The 13,559-nt window shown below is 39.0% G+C and overlaps 1 protein-coding gene across 1 annotated transcript in view; it reads left to right on the top strand.

The window, feature by feature from the left end:
- The window catches only part of PIGK (phosphatidylinositol glycan anchor biosynthesis class K), a 73,989-nt gene that overhangs the window by 37,841 nt on the left and 22,589 nt on the right, over window positions 1-13,559 (top strand). The window contains exon 10 of the mRNA XM_035893554.1: window positions 11,570-11,645. Within this exon, the coding sequence (XP_035749447.1) occupies window positions 11,570-11,645 (76 nt within the window). The remainder of the gene's footprint in view (window positions 1-11,569; window positions 11,646-13,559) is intronic.

Here is a 13,559-nt window from a genome sequence, read left to right as displayed (position 1 = left end):
GTAAAACCAGATCACACCATTTAATGTATATACTCTATTGCCATAAGACAGTCTTGCGAAGTCATGGTCAACTTAAGTTTGGCCATGTTCCGACTGAATAGTGGCAGTTTAATTTTAAACGCTCAAGTCCCATTTTCAAAAATAACTAATATTAGTTTTTGTTAGATATTTTTGTTAGCATAATTCTACTAACTCATAAATTATTGGGGGTCGGCTTCTTCTCCCTGGTAACAGATGATAGGATGAGGGGGAATGGTTTGAAGCTGCACCAGGGCAAGTTTAGGCTAGACATTAGGAAAAACTTCTTCACTGAAAGGGTTGTCAGGCTCTGGAATGGGCTGCCCAAGGAGGTGGTACAGTCCTCATCCCTGGAGGGATTTAAAAGAAGGATAGATGAGGTGTTTAGGGACATGGTTTAGTGGTGGGATGGCAGGGTTATGTTAAAGGTTGGACTCGATGATCTCAAAGGTCTTTTCCAACCAAAGTGATCCTATGATTCTATGTTTCTATTTTTACTGTGGGTAAGGTCCAACCCATATAGGTGTTCTTGAAAAATGTACTTAATTTTTTAGGAACTTAACGTTTCATAGAAGTAGCTTTTGCTTTATTACATTATAAAGAAGATCTTTGATGGTTGCTTAAACTTTGCTTAGCATTTACCATGTTGATGGTTAAGGTGTTGCAGAATTCATATCTATGTAGGTATGGAAATAAACTGAAACTTGTGTAAAAAAGCTTTTTCTTAATAAATGGGTTTACGTCTTTCCTCTTGCAGTAAGACAAATAAAATACTACCAAGAATTTAAGATAACTGAGAGGAAAGATGTGGAGGGACATGCCTGCAGCCCTCAGAGCTGCTTCTGTTCCTGCTTTAGCCTTGTCCCTTGGAGATTGCAGAGAGAAAGGGAGCTGGTAGTCTGTGGCACGATCAGAGCTACTGCATCTGCCCCTTCCCAGCAAGAAGAGGGTGAGGTAATTGGAAATCTGGACTTGGCAGGTGTCTGAGATGCCGGATTTTGTGTCAGGTATTTGGATTAGAAATCAGCTTGTAACATTAGAAATCCAGCTTGTCCAGCTTATTGTTTGGCTTTGTAGCCAGGGATAACTTGCAAATCTAGGCATAGTCTTGTACAGGTATAGCTGGCTGATGCTGGAACTACTACAGCATTGAATTGAGTGGAGGGAGATAAGTGTCCCTTGCTCTGTCCCTCAGACCTAGTGGCTTGTCTGGATAGGCAGGGGTATTCCCAAGTTTGTATGTCTCATGGGAGCTTGGCAAGTGGCTTGCCATGTTCTTGAAACAAGAAAAGTACGACTTGCAGCCACTGCTTCTGTTCCTGGAAGCAGATCACTAAAATTGTTCAGGCTTAAAGGCTGTAAGGTTTGTAAGGTCACTGAACTTTATATAGGGCTCTGTAGTTAATATGCAGTGGTCTGTGGTGGACAGGAGATAAGTCCTTTCTGGTCCTAATACTATGAAATATAGTGAGGACAAAAAGGCAGACCATAAAATACCAATATGAAGAAAAAGGGTGACTGCTTTAACAGGGTCAAACATTAATAGATTCATCGTTCGACATCAGCAGACTCAGTAACCTGCAGTACCTTGGCCTCAGAGAATATAATACAGCAAAGTGTTTGGTTTTGAACTTGAGGTTTCATCTGCCATTAACAAGAACAAACAAAACCAGAATCCAGACAAAAAAGTGCATGAGTCATCTATAAATAACACAAAATCGTGGTCCAGAAGATAAAACTGATAAAAAGCTTACGAGCTACATACGTTTCTGTGCAGCTTTCTGTGGAGAAAAGCCCTCCTAATGTGCTAAGCAATATAATGTTATGTATGTATGTGTGTTGACAGGAGAACTATAGCATTTGCTGCTAGCTGATTGGAATGCTACTCAGTTCTGTCTGCCATGGCCTCTCTTAGAATTGGCTACAGAGAGAACAGTACTGGTGAAAGAAGGGAAAGCAGCTGGTTAAGTTTTTGTGGTACAGTGTTTTGCAGTCCTTGGTGTATCTGTTGTCTGCTTTATGGAAATGTGTTACTCATCATGTTGTATCCAAAAAGATCGAATGCAACATCTGGTGTTCGGGGGAGACTTGGTTGCACAGTAAACCATTTCTCAAAAGCCCAGAACTGTAATTTTTATGATTAATTTTGAGTGCCCAGTGTATAGCATGTTTCTTTCAAGAAAGCCTGGGTCTATTATTGGTACCAGTATATGCTGTTTTATACATCTGTAAAAAGAAGTCCAGTTGGTGGCTTTTCTTTTTATTTCATGTCAGTAGGGGCTGGAAGCTGACAGGCTGATAAGCAGCCCTGCCATAAAGGATCTGGAGGCAGTGGTGGGCACCAGGTTGAATATGAACCAACAGAGTGCCGTCATCATCAATAAGGCAAGCTGCCTACTGACCTGCATAAGGAGGAATACAATTAGCAGGTTGAGCAATATTGTTACTATTTCTCTTTGATGCTGGTGAAGCCCCACCTGAAATACTGTGTCTGGCTTTTGGCCATCCCCTTCAATAAAGATGCTGGAGCCAGTCGAGAAGGGTTGCCAAGATGGTCAGGGCCTAGAGCACACAACCTGTGAGAGGTGGTTGAGATCTGGGCTTGCTTTGTCTTGAAAAGACGGGAAATGTAATAGCAGGCTGCAACTGTTTGAAATGCAGTTAGGGGGATGGTTAAGGTAAACTCTTCTTTTGCTAACAAGGGGGGGGGTGTAGGTTGTGGCTTGGGAGGTTCAGGTTGTACATTAGGAGAAATGTTTCTGCAAAGAGGATAAAGTAGCACTAAAGTATGTGACACAAGGAAGTTGTGGAGGTTTTGAAGACCCAGCTAGACAGAGCCAATGACTGGCCTGATCTAGTGTTGGGAGGCTGAACCGGATGATTTCTGGAAGTCCCTTAGAAACAACATTTCTGTAATTCTGTGTAGTTATCTACATTGATGAATTGGAGCAAAGGGGCAAAAAAGTAAAGTAGGAAGCTTGGAATGGAGGGGGTAAGGTAGAAGGTCTGAGGATTGTGCTGCACCGAAAACACACGTTGCTACTGCTACTTTGACAGATTCTTGTAGTGAACTAAGCAGTCTCATGAGAAATTATAGCTGGATGGTACATTACGTGACTCATGAACTGAAAAAATAGGAATATTGTACCGTAGGTGTAGAAATATTGGACTTAAAATGTGTGTATCACAGCATTTTTAGAAGGTACTTGTTGAAAAGTGTAATAATATAAACACACACAGATAAATTTTTTTTTAAATTTGAACATATGCAGGAAGCAACAGTGGTATTAAACAAAATGTGAACTTCTCTATAAAGACTAATTGTGGCCACTAAATAATGGAATTCCTATCCTGGCTCAGGTGGTGTTGAATTGGTCTATGTAAAGATTATGCACTGCTGATAAACTTCCAGTTACGAAAAATGAAGAAGCATGCTTTATCCAGCTGAAAGTATAATTCTAATATGTACTGGTAGTATATTTAAACTCCATGTGTGATGTGGTGGCAGAGGAGGGTTTGGTCTTTTTTCTGAGAGTCCTCTGCAATTCAGTCACAGGTTTCCAGACTAGTCATAGAGTGATAATAACCTGTGTTTTTTAACCCCTCTCTTAAACATTTTCCCATGCAATTAGGAAGGACTGGGTCCAAGGGGGAAATTCGCTGCCTAAGTTAGTAGATACAGCACATACGTGCTTCAAACTAGATTGACTGTTTGCTCAGCTAGGTGGGTGATATTCTTCTCTGGCTGGTTTGGACCGTCCGTAGAAGCTCCTCTGATAGTGCTGGACTTGTCTGTAAAAACATGCACTGAGTTCGGGAAATTTGATGGAGATGCTTGTTCTCTTATTCCCCCCCCTCAAAATCCTGCCTGCTGTGAGAATGAATTAACATTAAGCAATGAGTACCTACTTTCAGCTGTGGACTCAAATGGTGATTTTCAGTGACAGAGGAGAGACTTAGCTGGTCTTTTTATCTCCAATTTTTGATTAGCATTTTGTGCTTCAGCAGCATCATCATGTTGAAGTTTAAATTAATTCAAAAGATACTTTCTAATTTACCTAAAATGTGGAATATTTGAGATAACAAAACGAAGCCCTACAGGTCATGCGTTTTCCAGTAGCAGCAAAGTCGGTTCTGCTTACTTAAGCTAATATTCTTTTAAATTCATTTCCTGTGTCTTGTCTTAAGTATAAAAATAGGAGCAGGAAGAACAGAGAGTCCCTTCAGCAACTAAATATATTTTGAAAAAGTCATTGGCTAGAAAAGAGCAGAGGGACAATATTGGTCAACCTGTGTTAAAACACACTGTAGACTTCTATTACATCTTTTTAGGATCTTGGGATGGTTAAGAATATGTGGCTTGACAAAGGTTAATCACCTGAAATTCTTTAGATAAGAAATTATGTGTGGATCAGAAAAAGGCAGAGGAAACATTTGTTACAGTTCAGTTTTATCCAGTTTATGAAGCAACAGACTATAACTCAATGTGTGTGGCAGACTGGGAACACCAGCAGACCTGTTTATGATCAGGTCCAACAGAAGTCACTGTGCATTCAGAGACTTAAGGTATTTTTTAAACTTCAAGAATAAGTCTGTTTTACTACTTTGGTTCAAAATCTCTCACATTTATTTTAAAAGAAATGAACAGATTACAGAAAGTATTTTTCACTTCTAAACTATAAGATGCTTTGCTGCTTTATTCTACAGGAACATCTCTCTTTAAAGGACAGTACAATGAAGTAAAGTATTTTTTCTTTTCAATGCAAGTCAGTAGCTTCCTTCAGATAATTATAAATCTGGTTGTGTCTAACACTGATTTAGTTTTTCAATGCATCAAAGATCATTTTTGCCTTCAACTTATTTTTTTTCCTTCATCTCTATAGTGTATTGTTCATTTTTGTGCAATCTTTTTAAGCCATCTTTGATTGCATGCCACCTGCTGCATTAGGTTCTGCAAGCATCATGAAGTGGAGGTCACAGCATTTGTGGACCAAAGAATCTTGGTGTGCTTGGTTGTACTTGTGAAATACCTGCATAGTTCCACTGTAGGCATAGCTCCCTCCTCTCCTCATGTTTGAATATGCACTAATTGCTTACCCATTCAAAGACATGACTTTCAGACTCCGCAGCAATGAACTGCAAAAGATGCACATTAGCATTCTGCTAGACAGTCCTGCAAGGTCGCCCAAGGTAAGCTGCCAGCTGTCCAGCTTACCAAAGCTCAGTACTATGGTAGTGAATGAAATTGTTTGCATTATTAGGTATATCAGGTTTTTAGAGGGGGACATCCACACTGAGCAAAAGCAACAAAGCCTACACTGGATGCTTTCTTAAGTAGTCGAAAGACTTGCTTTGACCCTTTAACTGAAGAAACCGATGCCATGAAGGAGACGTGAGGAAGTTCCCTAGAATGATTATGCTCTCGAGTGTTTGCTTCTCCTCTTTGTGACTATCCATGTGGCAAACATGTTTATAGGCAAATCTTGTGTTCCCTTAAAAATATAAGAAAAGGCTTGATTAGCACACTTTTTGGGGAACAGCAGAGTTAACCGTGATCTCATCTTTTCCGAGCACTGGCGTTTTCCATGTACATTAGTGCTTCTGTTGTTTAAACATACCTGATTCTTAAATATGTGTGACATTAGGTTTTAGCAGATAGATCAAGTACCTGGCATTAATCCAAGGTCTAATTCTTAATCTTCTGTAATATGGATATGGTAGATAAATTTCTCAATGGCCAATTTTAAAAACTATTCACTCAATCCCAACATAGCCCATTTCAATCTCTCTTTAATAGGAAACCTAATAACTTTTTCTGATGTGTGCATAAAGCTCTGGCATTTTGTTTTCTTTTTATTGCCAGATGCAAGCATGTTCATGTATTTACAGTCAATAAAGCTATCAGTGCTATACACAGGTTTAGATTAAGAATTTCAACCTTTCAGTCTGGGGTGTCTGATTTAGGCCACTGCTGTGTTATTTGCATCCTTTGGTCACGTAATGATTGCTCGATCAGTGGCAGTATTTCTGCTTTCGAGACACTTCTAGAAGAAGTGGGACAATCTGTTCCCGTATTTTCATTCATACCATTCAGAAGTTTATCTGTCAGACAGACCAGGCTGCACTTTAGGGGCTGTGCGAGTCTTGTACATCTACAGCAAATAAAGAAGGTAATCCCCAACCCCCTTTTTCTATAATGCATTTTTGTGTCTCATATCCTCTTCTTTACACTCTGACTTGGCTTTTGTGTCGTTTCCAAGAGAGGTGGTTATATATTAGGACTCACCATCAAGGAACAGTAGTTTCAGAGAGGTGCAATATTACCTATGCAGGGGTCATACTCATGAAAGAATGTGTGAGCTGTCCAAACCATCAAATCTAGAGACTGTGTAGGAAGGAACAAGTATTGGCCTTGGTCTGATTGCCTCATATAATTAGTGAAGGTTTATATTTGCCTAGGGAGCCAGGTTTTATGGCTTCTCCTGTTATCTAGACTTTTCTCTCTCTTAAAGTGCCTTAACAGCCCATTTCTGCCATGAGCAAACCAGTTAGTGATCACATGCTGCTCTTTTTTTCCTGTATTTTTGTAATACTTGCATGAGATAAAATATATCTCTGCCCTAAAGCCACTGTAGCTGTTCTGTGTAGCAGACCGTAGGCTGGATTAGCACTTGTGGCAAAATGTGCCACCTCTTGATGCTAGGGATTTATTTTTCTTTAGCACACATTGACTCTCTCAGGATTTTTCCCATAAGACCGAGCATGCAAATATAAATAACAAATAAGATTTTCACTAAATATCTTAACACATTTTACTGAATTTAGATTCACTTTCCACAGTTTCTGTTTCATGCTTACTTTCCTTCATCTAAGAGCAGTCACAGTGGCAGTATAAAAATAACTTTTAAATTGAATTTTTCAAGATCCTCCTCTTCTGCTATCTCTTACTGGCTTCCCACTTCTCTTCTGATTTTATGTTTCTTTCTAGTCTTCTCCCTGAAAATCAAGATCTCCTTATGCTTTCCATTACCAGCTGTCAGGCGTGATGCCGTATATGCTGATATGCCACTGTGTTAGCTTGCTTTGGCACTGTTGGCAGCACTCTGCTGTCATGCTCAATTGAGACAGAAAGGACTATTTCTTACTGGAAAATTAATTCATGAAAAATGACTTTTGTTTTTGTAATAGAATTGTTTTGAAAGAAATTAAACATACAAAGAAGTCTGTATTAAAACAAGTTAGCCCTTAATTTTATAAAGGTATAAGTGTCAAATATAAATGAATTAAACAACGAGGCCAACTAATTTTGTGAAATTACAGCCTCGAATTGCCACACATGATTTGAGCACAAATTCCATCAACTGAGATTTTTTTAATTTTTTTATTTTATTTTTTTTTCCCATCCCCTGAGATAGCTGGTTTTGAGCAAAAGTGAATACCGTCCCAGGCATCTGGAAATTCTCTCTAGCAGAGGAGCAGTAACCAATTTACGTGTGTCCCTCTGTGAAAGGGAGAGGCAAGGTCAGGGTGGTTGTAATGGAGATGATCTTTCTCCTTACCTGTTCTCTTCCTCCACCCTGCAAAAGAGGAGGAATTAGAACATCCTCTGCTGCGTTGACCCTTTTCTCCTCTCTAGTCACGGCCTTCCTATCCCGTATGCTTTTTAGAGGAGGATTGCCTCTTGCAGGCAATTCTGCCAGTCTAGGAGGCCCAATGGGGCCACTAGTCTTAGGTCTAGTGTAAAATGGAAATAGCAGTTTCACAGCAAGTTTCTCCTCCTGCCCTGATTGTGGCTTTTCTTTGATCCACTTGCAAAACTGCCCAAGCTAACCAATGTGATGTTCTTAAAGACAGAATAAGAGGCTGCTTCTGTGCTTCTAAATTAGACAGTGATGTACTGTCTTGCAGTCATATGTGATGTTTAATTGTTAGCACAGTCCCTGATACTATTTTGCCTCATGTAAACTGGTGCTTGCTCTGAGAAATGAAAGCAAGATCTATGGAGGCTTCTTAGTAGTATAATTCTCTTCAAAGGAGTTTATATTGCTTATATCTGTTAGAACAAATACTGAAAGCGGTATTGCTAACTGACATACTGGTAGAACTTTGCTTGCTGGATATTTTGAAGCACTTTGAAGCGTTTTCCAAACTGATCATATGTAAGTATTTGAAAACCAAGACCTGGAAGGTACCTCTCTCATAAAGTTCAATTTCTGTTCCAGGTATCATCACTTGACTGGAAAATTAAAAGATAAATCAAGCAAAAAATGTTTTCTCTCACAAAATTTTTACTTTCATTTGCTTAAAATACAACATAACTTCTCGGGGTAACTCCCTTTTTTAGCTAAAAAGAATGTCACTAGTATTAGATGCTTTTAATTTCCCAGTGTGTAAATAACTATGAACAGTTAATAACTGAATAACAGTTCAAATCTGACACTTGGTCAGAACCATGAGTAGAAGCAGATGAGAATAACCCTAGAAGAGTATGTTTTGAAATATTTTGATAGTTGATCAGAGAAGAGAAAAGAGCTGGGAACAAAGTGTTCAGGAAAACCTTTGTGAAGCCATATATATGCTTATGAATTTAGGAAGAAAAATACCAGTCATGGTCAGTCAGAACTTACTGATGTTTTAGGTTTGCTCAATAATCTGCATATCCTTCTCACAGTTAATTTTTGTTAGATGGATCTGAGGGTATGGTGCTAGGAGGAGGTGGTATGTTCTTCCACTTGAGAAAATGGCTTTAGATGATAGTGCTGAAGTATCATAATAACAAAGACTACGCTATTGTCAAATTTGCAAAGATCATTTACTGCAAGTTATTCTTGCACTTTATTTAGTAGCCTCAAATGCCCAGTTTATTGATACGCTGCTTTATCATACCTGGTAGCTCAAGTTAATTATTTGCTCCAGGTCAAGAGTTTTGAGCTTCAATGCTTTAATTATGCAGTTTAATATAAAAGATTGAGATACATGCTCTTCCAGTTGAGGAGGTTTATCTTCAGGAGAGAAGAATCAAAATCCTTTTGTAGACTTGATAGCTAGTACATCACTGAGTACATATATATACACAAGAAGTTCATGGTATTTAAGCAAAAATTTTGAGAGAACAGTTCTGAACTTTTCTTCCAAAATACCTGTGTGCGTGTGTGTATACATATTATAGTGTGGGTATGCATATGTAGACATGTGTATGTATATATATGATAATGTGCACCTATCTAATCTATATCTTATGATTTATATATAAAATGTATTGTAGTTCAATTGATTTTTATATAAAGTAAATTAGAAAAAAGTAAAAAATAGTCTTTCTTGATGTTGAAAGGCTTCTATCAGCCTAATCTCAATTTAAATCTAATTACTTTAGAATACATGCTTATATGATTCTCCCCTCCCTATTGTTTTAGTAAAGCTTCCTAAGGCTCAAAATTATCTTGATAATTTTTCCCTGTCTTTTTTTAATCCTTTGACATTTGAAGAAAGGTCTTTTTTTCTGCAGTTGACAAGGAGAGTGTTTGACTATGCAAGGGAATGCTGACTGTCTAGACAGAAAACATTGCCAAATGTGCAAGGTCCTTGATAGAACAAACAAGCCTTTTTTTTTTTTATTCCCCCCGCTAACATACAGTTTGTAGTAATTGTAGCTGTTACTTGCAGCTCCAAGTATTTAATTTGGGGATTTGAGATACTGGTTTGGTTTTTTTTTTCCAGATTTGCAGTGTCCCCATAAAGGCTGTAGAGATAAGTGTTCAAGATATTGATGCATATTTCGTTCTGTGTGCAGTGGTTTCACGTCTAGAACTGTGGCTAAGAAATGGGTTTATGTAGCTGGTATCCATAAATCAAGGTGCTGTGTCCGCTAACAGGCTCCCAGTAGAACAGAACTCTTCTGAAGTTCACACTGAGTGTGGGTAGCTGTGAATAGGCAGTGGTATGTTTGCCAGTCAGGACTCCGCAGATGATAGAAAGTAGAAAGGAAACGAGCGGAGAGGTTCCTTCTGCACACCGCAGTGGAGTTGCAGAGCCCACTCTCAGCTCTGATGGTTGTGTTGGACTATAACAGCAGTGTATTTCATGTTGCAAATACGAATTCATCATTGCCATAATAGTCCAGAACCTCTAACAACTACATAAGTAAGTGAGCTGTTTCAGTAGACCAGATTCAGTAGCTCAGAGCTTGCTTAATTTTTCTTAAGCACATTAAGCAGTTTTAGACAGGTTGTCACGATGGTCTTTGAAATATTGCCACGTTTCTTTCATTCTCTGCTTTTAAATTTCTTATACAGTAAGACTTTCATACTTCTTCATGCTCTGTTCATTACAGACTTCTGGGTATTCAGGCTCTTATTTGGAGCTTAAAAGCATTCCAAACCACAACATAAATTGAGAGATGTGCATATATTGTCCTCTCTTTTACCACAGCCTGTTCACTCCCGGTGCAGAGTCTAAGCCTGTAGTTTCTCGCTCTTACCTGGCAGCCAGTCTGCAGGTAAATTAACCCAGCAAGCCTGTATCATTTTTGACTAGAATGGGTATAAGGTAGTAATTTGAACCTGGAAAATAATGCCTTGGACACAGTTTTGTCTGAAAGTAATTATGTTTTAACTTTATAGAAAGGCCTTGTTTTTGTAGGGATCTCTCTTCCCCCCCCCCCCCTCCCCCCCCCTTCTTTGCTTTTTCATATTACACAAATTCCTCTATTCAGAACTCTTCAGAAAGATTGAGGAACAACTGATGAAAATCTTGAATGATACTTGTAGCACATGCTGTGCAGTTCCAGTAGAAGAAAGCAGTATGGTTGAAGGGTTAGAACATGCTTTCATACTAATTTACTATCATTTAAATATTCTTTTAAGAGACTGCTTATGGCTTCCGAATTTTCAGTTGCAACTACAGTTTGTTGGAAGTTTAAAGGAATACGATGCGTTTTCTTTGTGAAGTATTGTACTCTCTTTGTTCATACTAGTTCTTTGGCTTATTTGAAACCAGAAGTGCACACTACTGTGCTGGCAAATGCACCAGTGTTTGTGGTGGTGAACTGCCACAGCTGAAGACTGATGTGCACTTGCAGCAAAAATGGGAAATGGTGAATAATCTTTCTTGCCTTTTGAGATGGTCATATTTGAATTACCTTGGCAGGATTGTTCTGTTAACAGAGATGAATCTGCTCTGTAAATGCATGAAACCTTTTTTCCTGTGGGGATTTCAATCCAGGTTTTACCAGCACTTTGTTCATCTAAAACTAAATTTAAAGTTTTTTTTCTTCGGTTTCTGCTGCTAAATTTTGTGGCTTGTGTTTTGATCAGGGAAAAAATCCGCAATGTTACACACATTTCTGTTAACTATAAGTTTATTCTTTCACTCAACTTTGTAAGAAGCATAATCAATTAAGGTCTTAAAATACACTTTTTCTTCATCTTAGGCAAAATAATCTTCCAGATACCACACATTTAAAAATAATGTACCTGAAACTCTTAAATTTCAGTGATTTAACTTGGTAAACATTGTACTAACTTTCATAAATGTTAACTTCATTTCTTCCCAGGCTTCCAAAGGATGAGTTGGCAACGGAACCACTAAAATACGCTGAACAACTTCCTGTAGCTCAGATAATACACCAGGTATGTCTTTCTATTTTAAGGATTTTCTTTGAATAAACAACATCTGTAATAAAATCTGCTTTTATAGGTCATAGAGAATCAATGTCCTCATGCTGGAAGTATGTAAAAACAACATGTTCTTGTTTAGATGACAACTATTAAATTACAAAAGTCTTATTCTGAACATGGCAATGAAAAGATACTTGCTATATGACATAGGTGACACTTCAGAGGTTGCTGTTAAAATCGTTGTGTGTCTACTGATATGAAAGGAAAAAAATCCATTAATTTCTTCAAATTTGCATCTTGACCTAAATCATATTCCCCTTCCTGAAAAAGCAGTCAAAGTACAGAATCATTATTGTGGAATAATTGTCATGACGAGTTGAGTAGGGAAAACAATCTCCCCTCCTAATGCAGCTCTGAATTAGCACTGTTTCTGTTCCTAACTGTAGCAGTGTCATCATACGTTCTGCTTTGAACAGGGGTTTGTGTTTGCTTTTTGTTTTGAACAACAAAAAAAAACAGATTGAGATTTTTGCCTAGATTGTGCCTTCTAACTGTGTCTTTACTTAAAATCAATACTTGTCCATTGATTTAGGTAAACAAATGAGGGATGACGTGGTGTCACGGTTTAACCCCAGCTGGCAACTAAGCACCACGCAGCTGCTCACTCACTCCCCCACAGTGGGATGGGGGAGAGAATTGGAAGGGTAAAAGTGAGAAAACTCGTGGGTTGAGATAAAGACAGTTTAATAAGTAAAGCAAAAGCCACGCATGCAAGTAAAGCCAAACAAGGAATTCATTCCCTGCTTCCCACCAGCAGGCAGGTGCTCAGCCATCTCCAGGAAAGCAGGGCTCCATCACGCATAACGGTGACTTGGGAAGACAAATGCCACAACTGCAAACATCCCCCTCTTCCTCCTTCTTCCCCCAGCTTTATATGCTGAGTATGACATCATATGGTATGGAATCTCCCTTTGGCCAGTTGGGGTCAGCTGTCCCAGCCGTGTCCCCTCTCAGCTTCTTGTGCACCTCCAGCCCATCACTGGACGGGTGGGGTGAGAAGCAGAAAAGGCCTTGGCTCTGTGTCAGCCCTGCTCAGCAATAACGAAAACATCCCTGTGTTATTAACCCCATTTCCGGCACAAATCCAAAACAGCCCCCTACTAGCTACTATGGAGAAAACTAACTCTACCCCAGCCAAAACCAGCACATGTGGGCATCTGAGCTGGGACTGAATAGCAGGCACTTAATTATAGCATGTTTTCCCCTTCCCCCCCCTGCCATTTATGGCAAGGAGGAGGAAGAGATCTTTTCTGTGCAGAAGATTCTATACTCCCTTCTTACTCTTTCCTCAAAGTTCAAGGTCTGATTCTCAATTCGTCTTACTGGTAGATTAGATGCCCAGCCTGCATTCACGTATCTTCTCATTCTTTGCTGTTAGCCACAGTGGGCTCTGCCTGTTTTGTGGAAACACTCGTGGCCAAATAACATACATAAAACTCGTGACATACTGTAAAACATGAGTATTGAGACTTAGCATCTCCCTTCTTGGTGATTCTTTAAAGAAAGCAAAAGACCTACTCTGTTGCAGTCATTTTGAATTTTCTCCCCCCCCAAAATTATTTTTTTAACTTCGTGGATGTGAGTCCTGCTTCAGGGACAGGTAACTATAGTTTTCCTAAGTCAGGACTGAATAGGTCAGATTACTGTTTTCCTCATGGTACCTTGGCAGTATGGAATCTTCCAGGTAATCAGGTATACTCTGAAAAATTTACCTCGAAGTTTGGGAAGGTAATGGCAGTTCATCATGGGAGACAAAACGCTACAGTCCATTCACTGCCTTGAGATAAGGAAAACTTCCAATTGAAAATGAGGACTTGATGTTGGTCAGGGTAACAATAGCCAGACAGACAATGTGAGATAAAGCTG

This window comes from Egretta garzetta, unplaced genomic scaffold (genome assembly GCF_000687185.1).
Source record: "Egretta garzetta isolate BGI_Z169 unplaced genomic scaffold, ASM68718v1 scaffold75, whole genome shotgun sequence".
NCBI lineage: Eukaryota > Metazoa > Chordata > Aves > Pelecaniformes > Ardeidae > Egretta > Egretta garzetta.
Note: the sequence above shows the minus strand (reverse complement) of the source record. Positions and strands in the feature narration are given on the sequence as shown.